This window comes from Protopterus annectens, chromosome 9.part0 (assembly GCF_019279795.1).
Source record: "Protopterus annectens isolate FY-2018-M chromosome 9.part0, PAN1.0, whole genome shotgun sequence".
NCBI lineage: Eukaryota > Metazoa > Chordata > Ceratodontiformes > Protopteridae > Protopterus > Protopterus annectens.
In genome coordinates this window covers 626,807,184-626,832,417 of record NC_056743.1, presented here as the reverse complement: position 1 = coordinate 626,832,417, position 25,234 = coordinate 626,807,184, and the positions used below count along the sequence as shown (strand labels likewise).

The window sequence follows — 25,234 nt, the reverse complement described above, 5'->3', positions numbered from 1 at the left end:
CAGGATCTGAACAGACCTGATGAAGGCATTCCTCCATCTAGACAAGGTGCTTTCTCTAACAGACCACTTCCAGGATCTTATCTGGACCCACCAACTGTCACAAGACAATTCATGCAACTTCTGGGTCTTGTGGCAGCCACTATTCTCATGCTTCCTCTAGCCAGGATGCACATGAGGAAGCTACAGTGGTATCTAAAGAATGTATGGTCCCAACACAGCCACCCTGTAGACTTCCAAATCCCCTTCCTACCCTGCCTCAAGTCAGAACTACAGTGGTGGATTCAACAGGTTCAAATGAACCCAAGCCTTTCTCTACTACCTCCTACACCAATTTAACATATGCACACACATGCCTCAGATCTGGGCTGGGGAGCTACCATGAATGGCCTCAGGGTGCAAGAAAAACAAAAAACGTAAGGGAGATGAGTGCAGTTCATCTAACCCTAAAAGCCTTCCTCCCCCCTTCTACAGCCAGGTCCCCTACAAATCTTCACAGACAACACCACGGTCATGTGGTACATCAACAAGGGGGGGGGGACTCTGTCTTGGCTCCTCTGCAGGCTAGCAATGCAGATTTGGGACCTAGCCTCACAAAACTTATCTCTGCGAGCAGTCTGCATCCCATCCCATGACAACCACCAAGCGGATGCTCTCAGCAGATCATTCTGTCTGCATCACAAGTGGATGTTGAACAGGGAAGTTTTTCTAAACATTGTCCACCAGTGAGGCATGCCTCAAGTAGACTTGTTTGCCTACCCCCAGAACAGACAATTGAAAAAATTCTGCATCAAGAACCACTCCCCACTAGCCTGGAGAGTGGATGCCTTCAACATTTCATGGAAGGGGTGGTTTCTATATGCATTTCCCCCCTTCCCTCTCATTCCAAAAAGTCCTGAAGATCAGGAAGGACAAACCAAAAATCTTGCTGGTGACTCCCTACTGGCCAAGACAACATTGGTTCCCCCTACTACATCGCCAAGGGCAGTCACCACAGGTTACCCCACAAGGTGGACCTACTCACACAGCAGAAGGAAACACTCATTCATCCTCACTTTCAGATGTTATGCCTAACGCAATGGGTGATAAACTCCCTTCAGACAGCACTACTCAGCGGACATGCTTTCAGTCCTGAGGGAGGCCAAGAAACCTCCTACAAGGAGGTCCTACATTTCAAAATGGGAAAGATTCTCCAAATGTCTGAAAAAGCATAGGGATCCCTTTCTAGTGGATGTCCCTCTAGTCCTCACTTGTGTGTGAACTTATCAAGTCTGGCCTTTCATATTCTTCAGTGGAAGTTCACCTATCTGCAGTCCCTGGTTGCTTAACCCTAGACCCCCCCCCCCTCTGCTATCCAGGCTACATGTTAAATTGTTTCTGAAAGGGGTCTTGCACATCAGACCACCAAGAAAACCTGTCCCACTGCCTTGGGACTTAACTTAATCCTAGAAAAACTCACACTGGCTCTATTTGAGCCAGCCAGCTCTGCAGCACTCCAAATGTGCACATGGAAAACTGTTCTATTGGTGGCCCGTACCTTTGCTAGAAGGGTGTCAGATTTGCAAGCTGTCATGGACTGCCCACCCTACACAGTTTTCCACAAGGACAGGATGACCCTGCGCACCAGCTTTTCTTTCATGCCCAAGGTGGGCAACAAACTGTCTTTAAACCAGTCCATTCACCTGCCCACCTTCTTCTCCACTCCTACTAATGATCGTGAGAGGATATTCCATTCCCTAGACATGCACAGGCAACTGAGGTTTTCTTTAGATAAAACTAAGTCCATCAGAAAATCCTAACAGCTTTTTGTATCCTTTCAATTAGGAGTCCTAGGCAAGGCAGTATCCAAACAAACCATCTCCTGCTGGACCAGAAAAACGATCTACTTTTGCTACTCCTTCCATGGTAAGGACCTTCTTCAGGGAGTAAAAGCTCACTCTACCAGGGCCGTAGCATCCTCCAAAGCCTTCTTCAAAGGCCTGGACACAGCCTCCATTCTGTAGGTGGACATCTGGTCCTCTATACATACCTTTACCAGACACTACAGATTGGACCACATCTTCAGAGCCAGAGTAGGGTTTGCTAGGGCAGTCCTACAGGCCTTTCTGGAATCGGCTACCTCTACCTCCACCCTTCCTTCCTAAGCTGTGGCACTCTACCACACTAAGAATACTGCAACATGGGAATAGAAGAACATAGAATAGTTGTATAAAATCTTACCATAACCATAGTTGTCCTCCTATTCCATGTTGCAGTATCCCCCCCCCACCTATCCCCCTTCATTCCTATTGACCTTTTTAGACTGCACCCTGAAGCACCACCTTTACTAGGATCGGACTACCCAGCAAATGGCACTTCACACTTCTTGCGGACATCATTTGGTTCATACTACTGGACTGTCTGGGCATTTAAGTTCTGAGGTCTGTGCGTGCAGATGTCACATTTAAGATCCCTGGTTTATGGCCCTGCATGTGACGTCCCACGCACCTACAGCAACCAGGCTTAAGTTTTTGTATAGGAGCCGACGTTTGGGTCACCAGAGGTGGAGAATCCCACACTAAGAATACTGCAACATGGAAGAGAAGGACATCTACGGTTATGGTAAGACTTTACACAACTGTTCTTTATCTGTACATTGATTTAGGTGGTTACAAAAATCCTGGGTAAATGTGATGGCTTCAAAAAATCAGTTCAGCAGAGGGAAAGGCACCTTTGAATTTCTTTAGACCTGCACACAGGAATAATATGGTTGGCTTTTCAGTAGCCTATGAATATAATTGAATTTGTGGTAGTAAATTTGAGTGAAAAGATGACTGTTTGTGGTCAGATTTGATCAAGAAGGTATAAATAATTTGTACAACAAAAGAGGGAGAATCCTGTTCAGAAATAGAAGGGCTGTGCCCAACAGACAAAAGAATCCCTCATCAGTCGCAAGTAACCCAGAGGACTAATCAAGTCCTACAAAGCAACCTTTGAGGCAAAAATAGCATGCTAGGCCAAGGATAACCGTAAGGCATTTTTCACTTATGTATGCAGCCTTATGGGGGATATCCAGCAGTGTTCTGAACTAATAGTAAATGGAACGGACGTCCGTGCAGAGAACCAGAGGATATAGCAAATTTGCTGGCCAATAAATTTAGCTCCAATTACCCCCCCGGAAATACTCTTTACCATTTCTCCATCTGTCACTAAAGAACATTTCCTCACTGCACTCTCCAAAGTTAAAAACACTGCATCAGTGGACCCTGATAATATTTTAGGGCGTCTGATAAATAGCTTGAAACACGACCTGTCAGGTCAACTAGAATCTCTCTTCAACCACAGCCTTTCAGATGTGTTCCATCCGTAGGAAATGGACTGCCAACAGTCATCCCCCTACAAGAGGGGGATAATCAACAGACCCAGAGAGCTGCAGGACCCATAAGACAAGTCTTGTATGGAATACCATGGGAAGAATTATTGTCGACTTGAAAAAGACATAGGAAATCTTTGAAAACTGGACCCGTCCGAGTTCCATTTTGTTAAGGGCAGGTCATGCCTACTAAACCTGGTGGACTCCTTCGAGAAGGTCACTAGGGCCTTGGATGAGGGCAAAAAGTGGTACATAGTGTCTACCTTCACCTGACAAAGGCATTTGTTACAATACCTCACTCTGGTGTTGTAGACCAGCTCACGATTTTAGGCCTAAATCCCTATGTCACCTGATGGATAGCAAAATGGTTCACAGATGGGACCCGTGAAGTTATGGTAAGGGGAGCCATATTCACTAAGAGGCTTGTTACTAGTGCTGTCCCACAGGGCTCAGTACTGGGACTGCTCCTGGTCAGAATATACTTTGAAGTCAAGGCAAATGTAGGGGGCCTTTGGCTGACTAAATTTGCTGGCAGTTGCAAATTGGGTGTAATCAGTAAATCCCCAAAAGATGTAGATATACATAACTATACCCTTTGGGAAGATGACCACCCCTGCAAGTTACAGCATTGATAACACTCCCCTAAAAATGGGAGCTCAGGTTGACATTAACCTGAACTTTAATCACCATGTGTCCATAGTGCTGAGAGTTTTATTCTATGTGGCACAACATTTAAGTAAGGGCATGGCATCCACATATATAGAGATCATAGTCCTACTGTACTCTGCCCTAATTAGATCAGTAATGTAATACAGTGCACCCCCTCAACATGTATTTGGCCGGCATTTGCAACAGCTGGAGTGGCTACAGAGGTTCCTCACTAAAAGAATACAGGGTGTAAATAACGCATTCTAAGCAGACCGCCTCAAAGCCCTGTCCCTGTATTCTGTCTACTACAGAGTACTAAGGGGCAATCTGAGCGTAATGTACAAGACATCCTCTGATCCAACCCTGATGGACCTACTATACAATCACAAAACTAACACTAGAATTACCCAGTTTAAGGATATAAACCATTTCTGTGATGTAACCAAAGCATGTTTTAGGGACAGGTATGTGTTTCTGCGATTACCCCTTTTTTCTGGAACAGACTTCCCATTCACTTGAAGCAGAAGTCCTCTCTAAGCATGTTCAAATGCAGTTTGGACCAATCGATGAGAAATTGCAAATTCACCCGGGTTTGTCACCTGGATCCCTTATGGAGAGGGCCAGCTTGTAGATGCTCTAAGGCACAGTTATATACCAAAGCCATTCTAGTCTGTGGGTATTGATAAATGGGGGAAATTGGAGCATGTATGACTAGGCTTAAAAGGCTCTAGGGCCATTAGCCTGTTAACCTCCTGTGATATTAGTTGGTGTAGATGCCACTTTCCGTAAGGAAAAGGTTAAGTATATGCCCTCTGGTTGGAAAAGGGGTCACTGTGATCTAGTGAGTTGGTACTGATGAAATGTTGGAACATAAGGCATACTTATTGTTGGTTGTGTAAAATTTTTAGTTGGTTGACAGATAATTGTAGTCGCCCGAAATTGAGTATTGAAATTAATAGACATGGAGTCCAACTTAACCTAAGTACTTAATGTACTCCTCAGTAGCCATTTCAAAGGGACTGTAGTTAACAGTGAAAGGGGTAGTTGACCTTGTTAAATATGACTTAAGATGTCAAGTCATTCAAAATCCTGACTTATTATGCATGGGTTAACTTCGGATAGCTAAAAAGTGAGATACTCCTCTTGTCCCCCCCCCCCCCCCAAAAAAAAAAAAGTCTGAATGGGTGATAGCAGTACCCTGGTATTGAGGGAGTGTTGTGGAGAGGGACCAGCTTGTATACAAGAATGTGCGTGAGTGTCAGGAAAGCCTCCATATCAGGAGATTTATTATTCTGGCTTTTTGTACTGAGCACAAGCAAGGATGATATGCATCATGTCTGGGAAGTCTCACTTTGTAGTACAAGGAGTCTAGATATGAAAATAGAGTAGCTGCAAACACAAGCAGTGAAGCATAAAGAGATTAATATTGCTGGTGTCACAGAAACATGGATCAGTGACAGGAATGGGTTGAACATGAAAGTCCATGGGTTATATTTTTGCAAATGTCAGAGAAGGGAGAGGTGAGGTAGAGTCGCAGTCTACAAAAAAAAGGGGGGCATCAAGTCAGGATGAAGAACTTCGAGTCAGGAGTGAAGTGCTCAGGACCGTGGACACGGGTGTGAGGAAGAGACAGAAAATCAAATGGAGAAGACCTTAATATGAGACTAGCAGTTAGGACTAAACATACAAGAGATGGGTGACGTGGAAACATTTTTAGGAGTTTAGCAAAATGCAGCAAAGACTGAAGTTGAAGGGGTTAGCGGAAGGACTCAAGAAGAGGAGTCAAGTGCCTTTTAAGTATGTTAGCAGGAAGAAGAGAGCCAGAACTAGCTAGGCTGTGCAAAGATGAGAAGATCACAGAAGGCTGGGGAAAATGGAGCTAAAGAATGAATACTTTGCTACAGTGTTCACAGAAGAAAGCAAGGAAGGTTGCCATGCTGAGTAATAGGTACAGCAGGAAGGGAAGAACAGTAGACAACACAACAAATAAAGCGGAGGTGGCTTAGAGGGAAATGACTACTCTTGTTGAAGGGTAATGGAACAAGGACCAGATAAGCTTACCTGCGAGTATTTGGAATTTTGACCACTGTGTTCAAAGTTTCCCAGTGGAGATCTTCAGCAGATGACTGGCAGGTGTAGAAGTGCCTGTGGAGATGAAGACATCAAGCGGTGATACCTTTGTACAAGGTGTGAGCGATATGTCAAAAAAAGTCAAGGAAGTTGCAGGTACGTTAGCTTAAGAGTGAGAGAAAATGAAAATCTGAGGGAAAAGCTAGTAGCACTAGTAGTGGACACCAGCCACCAGAACAGCCAGTGTGGTTTCTTGGCTAGAAGCAGTCAGTCATACCTGATTTAGGACTGAATTTTTAGACGAGTATGACAGGGAAATATCAACAGCTGTAATGGACATGAGCATTAGCAAGGCTTTTGAATTGGTACCACATAGGAGACTGGAAAACTGGAGGGTTTAGTATCTAACTTAATAATGAAGAGCTGGATGGGTGCTTAGCTGAATGTTAGGACACAGAGGGATAGGAGTCTAAGCAGTAATTAGAAGAGTAGTCAGAGATCTTGACGACATGACAGTACATGAAATAAGTATGGCAGATCCCAGTAGCAGCAAAATGATGTCCATGATAACTGGTGAATGAAAAAGGGTAAAGTTTTTAATATCTGATCTAAAGTAGTTAACTTCATTTGTCAGCAACCTGTGGGTTACGGATCTGAGCCGGCAGCATACCAAGCAAAAAGATCCGAGCTTCAAGCTCCTCCCCCATACTACACTGCAACCTCCTTCCAATCCCCAGATCTCGTTTGCCACGGCTTTGCCAAGCATGGGATTTTTTAGAGCTCCAGGCAAGTGTAGCAATATTTTACTTCAAACTTCTCTTAGTCTACTTTTTTTTGGGTGTGCGTGTATTTTAATACCTTTCTTTGGGTGTTCTTTCTCCCTAGCCTTTATTTTTCCTTTACCTTTGGTAGTTACTCATCCCTTTGTAGGCCCCTATTTTTCCCTCTTTCAGGTGCGCGTGTGTGGCTCTGCGTCTCTCTCTAGTATGGCTGAAAGTCATAAAGTGACTTTTTCCAAATGCTCTGAGTGTGGCCATAAGCTGTCGCCAGCAGATGGTCACACTCAGTGCGTGATTTGCTTGGGGTTTCCACACCTTTCTTCGGGTTGCCAGATTTGTGCGGCCTTTAACCTTCGAGCCTTAAGGGATAGGAGGAACAAGCTGATTCTGCGGGTAGAAGACCCGCCAGAATCAGCTTCTTCTCCTTCCCTCTCTGTAGCGACAGCCGCGGCTGTCCAGACAACTAGCCCTCTTCCCCTGTCTGGGACTCACCCTCCCACCTTGTCTCAGGGAGAACGAGAGGCCAAGAAGGATAAAAAAAAGAGAAGGGAGAGAGAGAGAAAGAAGCCGCAAGCGGCAGGCCGAATTGGACCCCTCTGCCCCTCCCGCTAAGGTGGTCTCTTCTCCATTAAGAGTGTCCAAGCCTTCCTCCCCACGGCTCCGTTCGCCACATTTCTCCCCAGAGCCGGAGGAGGAGACCCGACCAGCCTCAAGGTCGCCGTCGTGTAGGCCCTCCCGGCCGGCTTCAGCGGCTTCCTCCAGGTCTACTCGCAGCAAGATGTGGACCGGATGATGCGTCTATTCTTGCAGCCTGTGCAAAGAGGCACTTAGACTCCCCTGAGTCCCTCACTGAGAATACCGATTTGGAGGAAGGGGAGGGTTCCCCCAAATCACCCCCCAACAATGTCTCCTTTGGAGATATTATGGAAATACTCCGCCAAAGGGGGGGGGGGCGTCCGCCCAAAAACCCTCGGAGGAGTCTGTATTCCTGGAGGCGTTCGACACAGGCCCATCTACCTCTTGGATGTCCCCCCCAGCCGACCTGATTACCACCAGGGCGTGGAAGGAGCCAGACACTGTAGAGCCGATACCTAGAAGGCCCTTAGTCCCCCTGCAGACAAAGCTTCACAGAGCAAGGGTTCCCCGGTTGATGCCATGGTGGGTGGCGGCCACCAAAAAGGAACTCTCCCAGGAAGTTCTTCGGTCCACCCCCTCTGACAAGGAATCTCGGGAAATGGACCGCATTGGAAAGCGGACTTTTGCTTCAGGTACCTTCTCTATAAGGGCGCTGAATTACTTGACCCATGTAATCAGACTGCAGCGGGACCTGGTCAAAGAGTACGCTGAGTCTCCCTCAGAGTCCATGTCGGCCGAGGATAAATGGACTTTCTTGGCTCGTATGGCCACTCTTAAGTCAGTGTTCTAATACTTCTATGCGGCTACTTTCCCATGCCACTGAGGGAGCCGCTAGAGCTAGCGGGTCCAGTATCTCCTTAAGGCATCATGCCTGGCTTTGACTTTGCGATTTCTCTGAACCCTTCAAGGCGTCCTTCGCGAATGCACCCTTTGATGGGTCGACCCTCTTCGTGAAGACCGCGAGGCGCTGGTCTAGAGTGAGAAAGACAGGAAAATGCTGTCAGCCATCTGGATATGCTTCTCTGCCCCTCAAATGTCCTTCTCTAGAAACCAGCGAGGGCAGAAGATGTGGTTCCGGAAATCTCAGCAGGACCGGAACGCTCAGGACTCGTCCTCCCCCAGAGGCAGAGGGGGACAAGGTGGATGCCGGCCCAGAGGCAGAGGGGGACCGAAGAACTTCGGGTCACGGGAACCCTTTTCCGACTGACCTGCTCAGCAGCCCTGAGGGGTTGCCAAACTTCTCCTCTCTGGAGGCAGTTGGGGGGTGTTTTTCGAGGCACTTGGCTCAATGGGAGTCCATCAGGGCAGATCGCTGGGTGCTTCAGATAATATGCAGAGGCTATTCAATCCCCTTCATAAACAAGCCCCTTTACTCAAGGTGCCTCCCAGATGTCCCACCCACTCAAAGGGAGGCCGCGGCTTTGGAAATAAAAAAGCTGCTAGAAAAAAGTGCCATCCAGCATGTGCCCACAGACCAGTCTGGATCAGGCATCTACTCCAGGTTCTTTCTGGTGCCAAAAAAGACAGGGGACTTGAGGCCGATTCTCGACCTGTCAACAATGAACCTTTTCGTTGCCAAGGAGAAATTCCAGATGGTCAAGATTCAATCCATCCTGCCCCTCTTGCAGGAGGAGGACTGGATGTGCTCCATAAACCTCAAGGATGCGGTACTACCATATTCTCGTGGAAACATGGTCCAGGAGGTTTCTCCACTTTCGGTTAGGGGCCAGTCATTACCAGTTCCGGGTCCTACTCTTCGGTCTCAACACAGCCCCCAGGGTGTTCACCAAGGTCATGGCAGTTGTAGCTGCCCACCTGCGGCTCCAGGGCATACAGGTCTTCCCATACCTAGACGACTAGGGGCCAGGATAGATACCCTCCAGGCCAGGGCCTTCCTAACGTCAGACAGACTTCACAGCATGACTCTGCATGTGCTAGCCCGCTTTCAGTCCCCTGCTCCCCCAGCAGAATTAGTCCTGAGAGCTTTGGGGTCCATGGCGGCAGCGATCAGTCCGATTCCTTACACTCGTCTGCACATGAGGGTTCTACTGTGGACATTGCAAGTTGCAAGATGACCTTTTGTTATGTCACCACCCCAGGCCACAGTGACCACGGATGCCTCCCGCCTAGGGTGGTGGTGGTGGGGGGGGGGGGCATTGTGCAGGCAGGATTGTCCAAGGCACATGGACTCAGACCGAGACTGTACTGCATATAAATGTCCTGGAGATGAGGGTGGTCCTTTTGGCATTGCAGGCCCTTCATGCCTCTCTTCCTCCGGGGACTATTGCTATCTAGCCGGACAATATGTCAGTGGTCTGATATATCAACAAACCGGGGGGAACCAGGTCTTACCCCCTTTGCCGAGAGGCCATGAGAGTTTGGGAATGGGCAATCTCCACCAACTGCTTCCTGTTAGCAACGCACATTCCGGGTCGGTCCAACATACTTGCAAAACAATTTAGCATAACTATCCTCTCTCCTTATGAGTGGTCTCTGAATCCTTGTGTAGCGGAACAGATCTTCTTCAAGTAGGGTCAGCCTTGCTGCAATCTCTTCACATCGCCTTCCAACGTGAAGTGCAGCGAGTTTTTCGCTCTAATTCCTCCTTTGGGAGAAGCCTCCAGAGATGCTCTAGTCCATGCTTGGCCGCCCGGTCTTCTTTATACACATCCTCCACTTCCGCTTATGACAACATTTCTGCAGAAAGATCGCCGGTTGGGGAGCAAGATTATCCTCATAGCCCCATTCTGGCCTCGTCAAGTCTGGTTCCCCTGCCTGCGGTCTCATCTCATAGCTCCACTCTGGATCTTGGATCCCATTCCAGATCTGATTTCTCATCCCTCGGGAATGGCTCCTCCGAACCTGGATGGTCTCCAGCTCTCAGCTCGGCTGATCCAGTTCCCCTAGTTGCCAGGACTCCCGGTATCTCTTACTGAGTCAAGTCTATCCTGGTGGCGGCACATAAACCCTCTACCAGGAAGATTTTCAGTAGCAAATGGAAACGTTTTTTAATTTGGGCTTCACAAAAGAACTTGGATCCTTTCACCGCTCCTATTTCAGCGGTACTGGAATTCTTGTCTCATATTTTTCAGCAAGGGGCCAGCTCAGCTACTGTGAAGGTCCAGCTGGCTGCCATTTCCCATTTTCATATTGGGGACAACTTTGGTTCCCTCGCTGCTGCCAGAATTTAAGACCTTTCTAAAAGGCACTTTTCTTTTGAGACCCCCAGTTAGAAATTCATCAGCACCATGGGATCTGACCTTAGTTCTTCAGGCGTTAGTTGCGTCTCCCTTTGAACCCGCAGCTTCCGTTGATCTGAAGTTCTTGTCATGGAAGACTGCCTTTTTGGTAGCAATTACTTCAGCCAGGAGAGTGTCGGAGCTTCAGGCTTGCTGTATCAAACCTCCATATCTTGTGTTTCATAAGGATAGGGTATCTCTCAGGACTAATCCCTCCTTTCTCCCTAAAGTTGCTTCTGAGACTAACATTAATCAGTCCATTTATTTGCCTTTTTCCCTAATTTCCAGAACAAAGGAGAATATAAACTTAATTTGCTGGATGTTCACAGACAGTTACGCTTTTATTTGCACAGGACAGCTGTCTTTCGTAAATCTGATCAACTTTTTGTCTCCTTTGCTAAGCCTTTTCTAGGGAAACCAGTTTCTAAGGTGACTCTCGCCAGGTGGATTTCAAGTTGCATCTTACAAGCATACAGAGAGTCTGGCTTACCAGAACCAATTGAGGGTTTATGCTCATTCTACGCGTTCCATGGCAACGTCTGCTGCATTCTGGTCTAGAGTTTCCGTGGATGACATTTGTTCAGCAGCTACCTGGGCATCCTGTCACACCTTTATCTCTCATTGTAAACTGGATTTGATGTCTAGAGGAAGGGCTGCCTTTGGCTCTGCCGTGCTCCGGAATATCCTTCCTTAAGGGCCTCCCAAGATTCGGGTAGCTGGGGTCTCTGTCCCACAGGTTGCTGATCAAATTAAGTTAACTACTTCAGATAAAGAAGTTATGTACTTACCATAACGTTCCATCCGAGTAGGTAAACTTCATTTGTCAGCAGCCGTCCCTCCCTCCTTCCCCCTGACCTTCATGGTTATTTAGCTGAGCTTGAGGTTCGGACTTATGAGGTTTACTTTGTCCTTGAGTCAGGTGTCTCAGGTTGTTAGTTTGTTTTATGTGCAGGTGGCAAACACGATCTGAGGATAGGAAGGAGGTTGCAGTGTAGTATGGGTAAGGGGGAGGAGCTTGGAGTGCAGATCTTTTTGCTTGGTATGCTGCCGGCTCGGATCCGTGACTCACAGGTTGCTGACAAATGAAGTTTACCTACTCGGATGGAACATTATGGTGAGTACATAACTTCTTTTTTTTAGCTAGAAGTTGTCATAATTAATGAGACCTTTTGTCATCTTGCATCACAGCAGATTGACTGGGAATTGAGATTAAGGAAGTGGGATCCGAAATGGTTTAGGTAGGAAACTGGCAAACTAACTAAAAAATTGGAAGTTAGTGGGAAACTGGGTAAAAGCTGATTACCACTAGTGTGCCACAAAGTCGGTTGCTGGATCCATTCTGGTTGGGGCAAGACCAGCATTTCAAGTCTGGTGCATTGGTTGCAGGCAGTTAATACAGAAAATTGCCATGGTTTCCCATTTTTGCAGTAAGTGACTACTTGGGATATGATAAAATTGACCAGGATTAGTCTGCAGTCACTGATTACAGCATATATTATTGATGTAATGTGAAAAGCACCACTGTTCTTTCCTTGATCTAACTGTCCATATGTTTTTTTCTTCTTTCCAGGAGAAAAAGGCGGAATTTCAGCAAACAAGCAACAGAAGTACTAAATGAGTACTTTTACTCGCACCTTAGTAACCCCTACCCAAGTGAGGAAGCCAAGGAGGAGCTGGCAAAGAAGTGTGGAATCACTGTCTCACAGGTAAAAGTGGACCTAAGCTGTCCAAAGTTAAGCAGTGACATTTTTAGCATTAGAACTGTGTTGGCCATTCTGCAAATTTCTTCAGCCTTGTCACTGAATAGTATTCTACCATTTTGTGTTAATTAAACATGAGAGTTGATCTGAAAATGTGAGATATGATGCCATTCATGTCATTATTGATTATGGATGGGTCACAGATCTGACCCTCTGATCTGAGCCGGCAAATTGAGCGGCAGCTGCTGAGCTCAAGCTCCTCCCTTCTCCAGACTTCCTACTACCCATAATTCTCAGATCTCGTTTGCCGTGGTCGTGAATGGTTAGATGTTCTTCGTGTTTCACTGTTGCAGTCATCACACTTGGGTTACCTGCCAGCAGGTAGGCGGCCTGAATACCAGAGACTTAGTATTTCTGTGTCTGTTGCTGTCACTTCAGGACTGACGTCAGGTCATCAGCGGTATAAAAACAGGCAGCCGACACCATTACATCAGTTTTTCTTGCCAAGGAACCCAAAGCAGTTCGCACAAGTGCCCGGTCGGCCACTACCTGAGTTTTCGTTTCCGAAATTGAATCATCCTGAAGTCTTCTAAAGCTAAGTACCCCGTTGGGGATTCTTTTTTCTTGCTCTAACTGATGTCAGAAAAAGTTATTTGTCTCACCTGTGGAAAGCAAATACCACACTGAGATTTCCATTCTTACTGCATCACCTGTTTAGGCCCAGACCACAACGTACCTCGCTGTCGGTTTTGTGCTTTGTTCAATGCCCAAACTTTTCGTTGTTGGGTCCTTATTGTAGCTAAATACTTTCGTTCTCTATCTCCGTATTCCAAAATGGCTTCGGTAAGCCATCAGACTATCTATCTTCCGAAAAAACGCTAGGATAGAAACAGACCGCACAGGTCCAAAACTGCCGACGACACATCCGTTAAGCTAGTCGCCAGTTTGTCGGTACTCAGAGGCACTTCAGCAGCCCTTATACCTTCTTCGATGGATTCGCAGGCTGCTAGCGAGACCTGTTAGGAGTCCGGTATGCTGCGAGACTCTTCTTTGACTATGGAACCTGAGGAAGTCTCTACCTTGGATGGGTCCGGAGCCGTTGTGCAGGCACTGGCTTCTGAGGAAGTTCTTCGCATTACAGATATTCGACACCAACAGATGACTTCTTTCGCGTCTTCAGTTCTTTCTAAAACTACTGAATTTCTATGGCCAAGAGTACGAGCTACGCCTAAAAAAAGACTAACCAAATTCAAGCGCCTGCTTCCTTGCCAGAATCTCAAATGCTTAAAATGGCAGAAGGCCTGTTCATGCTGATTAGGGGAAGTCAGCCTTCCCCTGCTTAAAGAAACAGAATAGATCCCATTCGGATACAAACGAAAACAGCAAACAGCTCTGGAACCACCAATAAGTGCTTCACCACTCGCCAGCAAAAAACAAATTTATTGCAACAAAACTGAAAACTTATGACAGTATATTGTTGAATCTGTTAATACAAGTTAAGCGCTTTCACCCAAAGCATTTGGGCTTCATCAGAACAACTCGTAATTCAAAACTTCAAACTTATATACTTTTTTTGGCGCCAAAAAATTTAAAAGCATTTAAAGAATTAAAAAAAAACAGTATCCTGTGTACTACTATTTCAAGCCGTAATAGAGTTGTTCTGATGAAGCCCAAATGCTTTGGGTGAAAGCGCTTACCTTGTATTAACAGATTCAACAATATATTGTCATAAGTTTTCAGTTTTGTTGCAATAAATTTTTGTTTTTTTTTGCTGGCGAGTGGTGAAGCACTTATTGGTGGTTCCAGAGCTGTTTGCTGTTTTTGTTTGTATCCAAATTGGATCTATTCTGTTGTTGCTCTTCCAGCTATGGATATCACCGGTGCAGTACCATTAAAGGAGTCTGGAGATGAGAAATATAACCTTTATGGTTTACGAGAAGAGATTGCGCAGCTTAAGGGTGAACTAAGTAAACTGCTTCAACTGGTTAACAACTTATACAACAATGACTGTGTTATGAAATCTACTCGCTTGCCTAAAGATCAGGATAATTCCAAAACTCAAGGTACTATTGGCACCAATATTAAAGATACCCCCAATTGTGATCACCAGTTATTGGGGGAAAATCTTATGGTAAGCGGCATTAATTCTCACAACAGAGAGGTCAATACATCTATTGGGGAGAGGGATGCCAACAACGACAGCTTCATTTTACCTAATGAAGGTACCTGTCATGGAGGCAGTCCGAAGCGACACCGATGTGTTAGACATTACTGAACCTTTGAATAGCAGTAAGGTTAATTTAACTGATTTTACCATTGATTTTTTTGATATACGATGTGGAAGATGAGGCTAAACGAACTGGTGCCAAGCCGAAAAGAACGCTACCACTTAAAGCGTATTCTTCAGTGATGGGTAGCGCTATACCACATAATAAAGGTGTCATTACCAACACTCACTCTGTCCAGTGTCCAGGAGTAGGATTTACTAACGAGGGCAATCAATTCAACCAATTTTTAACAGTAAACTGTAACTTGGACGGTATGAAGTATAATCAAAATATTAAGTCTCCCGAATTAGATAAAGTGGGGAGCTTAAAAAGCATGATCTGTTCATTGGGTAAAAAGCTTAAAAAGCATGATCTATTCATTGGGTAAAAAGCTTAAAAACATTAATGGTTTGAAAGTTGACAATGCTTATTTGCTTAAATGCATTGAAATGAAAATAGTACCAATGGGTTTGAGGTTTTTCAAACAACCCATGGGTTTAGATTTAACAAATAATGGTATTAATGAATTTAATACATTTTTTAATGAATGTGGTTATAATTTTATGCAGTTGCTTATAAAATTCAATGATGAAAAATGATGTAAGTTAGTACAGGAAGCTGACAATTTGAATACTAATATAATTAATGGCCTATTTTCTGAATGGAAAAAATTATACATCAAACAATTTCATTTAGCTGATAGATGGATTAATAATATTCGGGATAGAAAGTTTAAAAAAATACAAAGAGATGTTGAGCATTACAAGAAGGATATGGCTTATTTATGGCCTAAGGAAAAAGAAAAGCGTAATTATGATAGTAAGAACAATAGTCGATTACAAGAAGAAAGAGATATTCAAGAAAGACCACACCATTATAGAGAACATTTTCAGAAGGACAATCTAGTACAGGGACAACCTTTTCAAAACAGAAGGCAGCAACATTATTACCATTCAAATATGAGGAACAGTCAGAAGTATTGGTGGAAGAACAAGTAGTGATTACATCACCAGAAGTTGGATATGAGGTTGGTGATATTGTAATTACGGACAATATTTACACATACAACAATTTTAGTATTTACAACTATTCCAATACTATTATTAGTCGCTCACATTTTTATTTGTTAACTAAGTGTATGAAATACATACCCAACCCTAAATTTGACGTTGTTGATTGTCTGTGAGTTTAAAAAAATATATTAGGAAAGTTAATTTAGCTATATTATTTAAGGAGAAACCTCAGACTTATATTAATAACCAAAACTCTGTGGATATGTTAAAAAAAGAAAGCTAGTACTTAAATTCCACCCAGTCATCCTATAGTAGATACCTATGATAAGGTTGTGACTAGAGAAATTTATCAAATGTACAGTAAGTTTAGAGAAATTACATATACAAGTAATTTAACTAAGGAGGAAGAGAAAATATTAAATTTGCAAAGGGACAATAACATCAGGGTAATGAAGCCTGATAAAGGGGGAGGGGTGGTCCTATATGATAGCATCGAATATACAAAAAAGATGTATGATATTTTGTATTACTCTGGAAATTATGAAACTAAATCACTTAATGAGATTAATGTAGCCTACCAAAGAATTGATTCATATTTGGAAGAATACTTAATTGAAGGAAGAGTGACCAATGATTTAGACAATTATCTAAAGGTCAAACATCCTAAATTATCTACTTTGGTAGGCATACCTAAAGTACATAAGGACACTTCCAACCCAACTTTTAGACCTATAGTATCAGGTAGTAAATCTAAAACGTTTCCGTTGGATAAATACATTGATTGTAAGTTAAAATACATATACAGTGATGTTCATAGTGTTTCACTGTTGCAGTCATTACTCTTGGGTTATCCTGCTGGCAGGTACCCACAGTCGGCCAGAATTCCAGTGTCTAGGTCCAGCGTCTGTTGCTGTCGCCTCTTCCCTGACGTCAGTGCGCCGGGGGTATAAAAGATGCAGCTGACGCCATTTTCTTCAGTCTTTCTTGCCGCGCGGTGCCCAAAGCAAAAGCAGTTCGCAAGTGCCGGTCTGCCGACTCCTGAGATTTTCTAATCCGAATTTCAGAACCGAAGTCTTCATTAAAGCTAAGTACCCCGTTGGGGAAACTTTTTTCTTGCTCCAGACCGATGTCAGAAAAAGTTAACAATTGTATTTCTTGTGGGAAGCAAATACCTCATAAGGATTTTCACTCTTACTGTATTCCTTGCCTAGGCCCTGATCACAACGTTGCTAGCTGTCAGTTTTGTGCTAGATTTAACCAATGCACTATTAAGCGTCTGTTCGATTTTGCATTTCATTACTTTGCCTGAAGATTTAATTATATAATGCCATCGGAGCAGCCGACGACCGGAGTATACAAAATACGCAAGGACAAGGAAAATGATAGGCATCCGAGGTCCAAAACCGACAAGGCCTCCGCTAGGCCAGTCACCTGTTCTCAGCGAGGTGCTTTCGCACCCCCTGGCGCCTGCTACCTCAGAGCCACAGGCCGCTTCTGACTCCCACGTGGAGCCGACTGGGCCTCTGGATACTCAAGGTATTGGACACTTGGAAATCATTCCCTCAGATGGGTCCAGAGCCGCTGAGCAGGCATTTGCTTCTGAGGGTGTCTTCAGACCTACACAACTATATGTTAAGCCATCTTCAGCTTCAAAGACAAAGACTAAAGCAGCTCTAAAGACAAAGAAACAAGTACAGCATTCTCCTACTCAGACTTCCATGCCTAAAACACAGATGCTCAAAATGGCCGAAGACCTAATTACTTTGATCAGGGGTTCCCATTCCCCCTCCTGATAAGAGGCCTAGGCAGGAGACAGAGTATGATTCTGATCAGGTTTCTATTTCCTCTGATTCCTCTTCTGAACATGATTACTCCATGCTTCCCTATGATGATTCTGATGCTGAAGAATCCATTCCTTCAGCCTGTCCCCCTGAGGATTATTCTTTTGGGGAAACCCTGCATACCATGAGGGAGCATTTCCACTGGGAGAGCCAAGATTATTCTGAATCCAAGAATAGGCTCAGAGACTTTCTGCTACTTCCTCAGCACAGACCCCTTGCTATTCCACCTGTTCTAGACATTGTAGATGATGTATTTTCAGAGTCCGGGCTGTCCCCTGACTCTTTACCCCCTGCACCTGCTAAGCCAGACAGATACTACAGGGTCCCTGATTCTCATAAATTCCTATATAAAAACCCCGCTGCTGACCCAGAAACTATATCTCAGGGTCCCAAAGGAGTTAAAGCTTCCACTGCAAAAAACCCTGTCCCCTCTGATAGGAATTCTAGGGCTCTAGACAGATGGGGGAAAAAGTTTACACTTCTGCTACCTTGGCTGTAATGGCTTTAAGTTGTCTGTTTCATATGCTTAAATATCAGCAATATTTAAAGTCACTGCTTTAAACAGAAATTGTTGACAAATACTGAATGTTCTGAGAACAAGGAAATGCAGGATTTATTGCATGCAGCTGAACAAGTGGGAAAGCATACTTTGCAATGTGGTTATGATTCTCTGGAGGCCTCTTGCAGGGCCGCTGTTACAGGTTCTGTTATTAGAAGGCATGCTTGGTTAAAGGAACAGAATCTGCCTGATCATGTTAAATCAAAATTATTGGATGCTCCATTACAGCATGATACTTTGGTACTAAAGCAGAAGAGGTGTTGGAAAAAAATGGAGGATAAAGCAAAATCCATGCAGACAGTCAAGGATTTCTTACAGGTACAGCCACCCAGGTTTAGCAGGAAACTGGCCTTCTAAAAATTGGTCTTTTCCAGTGTCAGACCACAGAGGCAGATACAGGCGTCCCAGTGGCAGATCTCCGCCCCCAGGCTCATACAGGCCTAAACAATGGGGGTGCTCCTACCTCCAAAAGTGGAGAAGACAAATCTCAACCTTACAGGAAACAGTCCCAATGACTTTCCTCTGCCAGATCCAAGCACTTTTCTTTTGGCAGCCCCCTTAGGGGGAAAACTATCACTTTTTTCATCAAATTGGCAAATGGTTACCCAAGACAAATGGGTCCTGAACATAGTGTCCCAAGGCTACAGGTTCCATTTTCCCACCCTACCAAGGTCAAAAGGTATGCCAGACCTGCTACACAATCAATGGGCAGATGCACAAAAACAAATTACAGCCCTCATGGACATGAGGGCCATTCAACAAGTACCACAACAAGAGCAGGGGCAAGGATTTTACTCCAGACTTTTCCTAGTGCCCAGAAAGGACAAAGCCCAGAGACCAATACTGGACCTGTCTATACTAAATACGTTTCTGGAAGTTCCAAAATTCAAAATGTTGAGTCTACAGCAGCTACTGCCCATGCTGGGCAAGAAGGCTTGGCTCGTAACTTTGGGCCTAAAAGAGGCATACCTGCATGTCCCAATCAGACAATCTTGCAGAAGATACCTCAGATTCATAGCTGGCTCAATGCACTACCAATTCTCTGCACTGCCCTTTGGCTTATCTACTGCGCCCAGGGTCTTCACAAAATGCCTGGCACCAGTAATTGCATTTTACAGACAAAGAAGAATTCAAATATATCCCTATTTGAACGACTGCCTAATTCAAGCAGGGAACAAAGACATTCTTCTACAGCATCTGGCGTTTGTAAAAAGATTACTAATTGGCCTAGGGTACCCAGTAAACGAAAAGAAATCAAAACTAGTGCCCTCTCAAGAGATAATATTCCTGGGTGCAAGTTTAAATACAACTGCCCAAATGGCTCATCTCACTCCAGACAAAAGCAACTGACTTCTTACTTCAAATTGCCAACAAAAACCCACTTATCTGCAAGGAAAATCCTGCAGGCCTTGGGTTTCATGGCATCCTGCATTCTACTAATTCCATATGCGAGACTGCATATGAGGAAACTACAATGGTATCTAAAAAGTGTTTGGACTCAGCATTGCCACAGCCTGGAGACAGTAATTGCACTCATTCCCTGCCTGCAACAGGAGTTTCGATGGTGGGCACAGGCCTGTCACCACAACAAGGGTCTGCCATTCAGTTTACCCACAGCCAGACACTGACAACGGATGCATCAGATTATGCCTGGGGGGCCCTTATGGCAGGAAATAGTATTCAGGGCACATGGCCTGCAAACCAGATGCATCTTCACATCAATCAAAAAGAGTTGCTTGCTGTTCAAAATGCCCTGACAGCTTTCAAGGACCTGCTTCATCCAGGACAGCTACTGATAAAGACAGACAATACTACGGTCATGTGGTACATAAACAAGTGGGGAAGTACACATTCCTACCCCCTTTGCAGACAAGCAAATGACCTTATGGGACACAGCATTGACTTTTCAAGTTCACCTGCAAGCACAATTCCTGCCAGGAAAAACAAATTCTCTGGCAGACTAAGCAGAAACCTCATGGATCCCCACAAATGGAAACTGGATCCACAAGTCTTCAGCATGATAGCAAGGAAATGGGGATGCCCAAAAATACATCTATTTGCCTCCCCTCACAACTGCCAATTGCAGAGATTTTGCACAAGGATTTGTCACAAGCAAGCATGGAAAGTGGACGCCCTATCCATCAGCTGGGAAAATCTAACAGTATATGCCTTTCCTCCACTGCCTCTCCTTCCCAGGGTACTCCTCAAGGTCAGACTAGAGAAGCCAAAAATGATACTGATTGCGCCAGACTGGCCACGCCAGCACTGGTACCCAATCCTAAAGAGCTTGTCTCGAGGTCCAGCATGGATATTGCCTCAAACTTCTCACTTGCTGACCCAACAAAACAATCGGATTCTGCACAGCCAACTCAGGACCTTAAATCTGGCAACATGGCGGATAATGTAGCCATTCAGAACACTCCTCTTTCAAAAGCTGTTATGGCTGTTATCTTGGAGGCCCAGTAACAGAAAATCTTATGCAGAAAAATGGAAGAAATTCTGTGCTTGGAACCAGGAACAAGGTATTGACACATGTGTACCAAATATCCCTCAGATTTTACAATACCTAACTGAGATGCTGAACAAAGGCCTTTCCTTCTCAAAGATTAAGATTCATGCCTCTGCATTTTCAGCCCATTGCAATACGGAACCACCTATCTTTTCTCATCCTTTAATAATTCAGTACCTCAATGGGGCCAAAAACATTAGGCCTCCAAGGAGAGCACCAATTCCGGCTTGGGACCTCAATTATGTTTTGGAAAAACTCACACTGCCTCCCTTCAAGCAAGCATTAACAGCAGATATAAAATTCATATCCTGGAAAACAGCTCTGCTCCTAGCATTAACCTCTGCAAGACGAGTCTCGGAGTTACAAGCACTCATGGCTGTGGAACCTTTTATAATTTTTCATCCAGACAGGGTTTCTCTGAGGACAAACCCAACATTTATGCCTAAGGTGGTGTCCAGTGTGGCCCTCAACCAAACCATTCACTTGCCTACCTTTTATCCAAATCCACAGAACAAGGGTGAGAAAATTCTGCATTCTTTGGACATACACAGGCAGTTACGCTTTTACTTGGACAGAACTAAAGCTTTCAGAAAGACTGAGCAACTTTGTGTCATGTGCTGCAGGATCACAAGGAAAGGCTATCACAAAACAGACTATTTCTAAATGGATAGGCCATTGCATCCATTTCTGCTATTTTCAGCATGGCAAATCAGTGCCTAAGGGCATTAGGCCTCATTCCACTAGAGCAGCAGCCACTTCAGCAGCCTTCCTCAGAGGAGTACCAACCAAAGATAAGTCCAGAGCAGGCTTTGCCACTGCAGTTCTGCAGGGCCTCATAGCCTCTCCTAATCCTATTTAGCCCAGCCACCCAACCTCAGCTTTGGGATTCAACCCAAGAGTAATGACCGCAATAGTGAAACACGATGAACATAGTACAGTTGTGTACCTACCATAAATGTAGATGTTCGAGTGCATTCACTGTTGCAGTCCAGGTTACCCACCCACCATCCCCCTTTTCTTTGCTGGGACTTATCTGCACGTCTCTATCATATACAACCTATTTGGTGTATTTGCTTGTAGATGAGGGAAATGTTATTTTTGTGCATGCATATTTATTGGCATATTTTTTCAGCCTTCCAATTTGGGGGCACCTGACATCTGGGGCAAGGTGACAGCAACCGACGCTGGACCTAGACTTTGGAATTCTGGCCGACTGAGGGTAGCCTGCCAGCAGGATAACCCAAGAGTAATGACTGCAACAGTGAATACACTCTAACATCTACATTTATGGTAGGTACACAACTGTACTTTATACCTCCTATGGTAAAAGATTCTTGGGAGTTCTTAAGTAAATATCCCATTGATGCTTGGAAAGAAGGTATCATTTTTGTCACTATTGACGTTGTAGATCTCTTTTCTAGCATCCCCAAACACGAAGGATTAGAAGCATTTAGCAATGGTATTGTTAAGTATTCCAACTTCAACTGGGATGAAATATGTCTAATTCTGGAGATGATGTCCATAGTACTGGATAATAACTACATCTTCTTTGAAGGAGAGTATTTCAAGCAGACCAGGGGGTTGGCTATGGGGGCAGCTTGTGCCCCGATATATGCCAACCTGGTTATGCTTGATTGGGAAGACACTCATTAATTCCCTAGTATATACTTCAAACATATTAAACATTATTCCAGATTTCTGGATGATATGTATATACTATGGGAGGGTGATATGGATACACTCCAGACATTTATTCAGTTTCTTAACAACAGTAGTGAGTATTTAAAATTTACTTTTACTCACAGTTATGAAGGTGTGGCCTACCTTGATACTTACATTTATCGTCAGGGAGGCAAACTTAAATCAATACATCGGAAAAGTACATTCTCCAATAATTATTTGGAGTATAGTAGTTGGCACCCTGATAAAGTTAAGTATAATGTATTCAAAGGGCAGTGCATCCGAGCTGCACGGATGACCTCTGAATATGAAAATATGACAGCAGAATTGAATTTTATAAAGAATTTATTTCAACAAAAATGCTATCCCCAATATATGATGAAAAATGTAGTACAATACATCATTCAGGAATGGGATGTTAAATATAAGCCATTGTTAGGATCTGATATGGAGGTATTATCGAACCAAAATCCTGAACATCACAATAATACCATGATTGGCCCATACCAAAGATCCTGTATTATAAAATACAATTTGGCTGCTGATGAAATAAAAAATTTGATGTATAAATATTGGTATTTGATTATGGGTGATGTTACCTTGAAGTTATGGGTACTAAACCTAACTTTATTTATAAAATGGGACGAAATATTAAACAGTATGTAGAACGATACTATGGAGGGGCAAAGAACATAGAGAGGACATAATGTACGTAATAAGAAATGTGGAGCTTGTAACCAATGTTGCTACATATTGGAAAAGGACAAAATAATATTAGAGAATGGACATAAGACAACGGTTAGGTTCAAGACAGGTAATTGTAATACCAAAATGATTATATATATGGCAAAATGTAACATTTGTTCTAGTTACTATGTAGGTAAGATGGAAAGATGCTTTAAAAAGAGAATTTATGATCATACCTACAGTATTAGAACAAAAGATACTACCAGTGCGTTATATCGACACATTGAGAAGAGAATGGTGACACTCACCAGTTTAAATTTGCCATTTTGGGTACAATTAATGTGGACCCTAGGTTAGGTGACAACAAAAGTTTACTGAATTATAAGGAAGTTTGGTGGCAGATATATCTGGATGCAACCACCCCACCTGGATTTAATGATTATGTCCCAGTTAAACTCATATTGGAAATATTGCAGTAATATTAGGTCAACACTAGGTCATTATAAAGTATACAGTTATGAAAATGGTTTGAGATGTATATAGATCATTGTTTAGGTAGACATCTATATTAACCTTATTTGTTATTCACTACACAGTGAAATAAGTTTTTTATATATATTAGTATTTTATATATACATTATTATATATACATTTTGATTCAGATAGTGAGTATACAGATTTATAGTCCACACATTAATTGTATGATATGTTATGTGGGACTATACATTTTCATACATTTTATAGTCAGTGGGTGAGTTATTTTATTATATACAGTACTAAGAGTTCAATTAGTTTATGTATATGTTTGTATACTTTTTATATTTGTGTATGCATTTGTACATTTTATATATTCATACACATATGAAGTTGTATTGCAGTATTCAGGGGATTAATATGATGAAGCCGTTTTGTCTATTACGGCTTGAAATAGCAGTACAAAGGATAGTGTTTTTTTTTTAATTCTTTAAATGCTTTTAAATTTTTTGGCGCCCAAAAAAGTATTCAAGTTTGAAGTTTTGAATTACGAGTTGTTCTAATGTAGCCCAAATGCTTTGGGTGAAAGCGCTTAACTTGTATTAACAGATTCAACGATATATTGTCATAAGTTTTCAGTTTTGTTGCAATAAATTTGTTTTTTGCTGGCGAGTGGTGAAGCACTTATTGGTGGTTCCAGAGCTGCCTGCTTAAAGAAAGAGACCTGTCCCCAGCAGCTTTAACCGACCAAGAGTCCGACGACTGAGGTTTCTGTATATGCAGATATGAAGACATGACTTTATCTGCCTATGAGGATTCAGATGCAGAGGAATCCATTCCTTCTGCTTCCCCTCCAGAGGATTTTTCTTTAGGTGAAACCCTACATACCTTGAGAGAGCATTTCCACTGGGAATGCCAGGGTTATTCTCAGTCCAAAAAGAGACACTGGGCATTTTTAGATTTACCACAGCACAGACCCTTAGCTATCCCTCCTGATGTCCTTCAAGGATGCATCTGCAGTCATAACAAATGGGTTGTCCTGTCATCAGGCAGCCCTTCGGTCGGCCGGATTCCAAAGTCTGGGTCTGGCTTCGGCTGGAGTCGCACTTCACCCGACGTCATTGCAGCAGTTTTCGGGTATAAAGGCATCAGCCGACGCCATTTTCCTCAGTCTTTCTTGCCGCGTGGCGCCCGAAGCAGAAGCTGTTCGCAAGTGCCGGTCGGTCAGATCCAGAGATTACTACTACCGAATACTACTTCGAAGACTTCTATAAAGCTAAGTACCCCGTTGGGGACACTTTCTTGCCTCAGCCGATGTCAGAGAAAGTTAATAACTGTTTAACTTGTGGGAAACAAATACCTCATAAGGATTTCCACTCCTATTGCATACATTGTTTAGGCCCAGACCACGACGTAGCAGCTTGTCTAGCCTGTGCTTCTTTTAACCGGCGGACGCTTAGACGTCGCTCGGACTTTGCTGAACAGATTTTCGGCTCCGAATTTGCCTACATTATGCCGTCGGATCCTCCGACTACGCAGATAACTAAAAAACGCAAAGAAAAGGACCGACACTCGCGGTCCGCGGTTTCGGCTGAAGCCACGGCCAAGCAAACCACGAGTGTCTCGGTTTCGGCCGAAACCGAGCAAGCGGTTCTTTCTTCAGCCGATAACTTGCCTTCTACCAAGGCCTCTTCTACTCTGGTAGAAACGGCTTCTGAAATCCAGCCTTCTGTTGCGATTTCACAGGATTTATCAGACACCATCCCTCTAGATATTTCTACTC

At 43.9% G+C, this 25,234-nt stretch overlaps 1 protein-coding gene across 2 annotated transcripts in view; it reads left to right on the top strand.

Annotated features, from left to right (window-relative positions):
* Nucleotides 1–25,234, top strand: part of PBX2 (PBX homeobox 2) — a 1,189,058-nt gene that overhangs the window by 685,866 nt on the left and 477,958 nt on the right. For both annotated transcript variants that reach the window (XM_044083193.1, XM_044083191.1), the window contains exon 5: nucleotides 12,292–12,427. In XM_044083193.1, coding sequence (XP_043939128.1) covers nucleotides 12,292–12,427 — 136 coding nt within the window. The remainder of the gene's footprint in view (nucleotides 1–12,291; nucleotides 12,428–25,234) is intronic.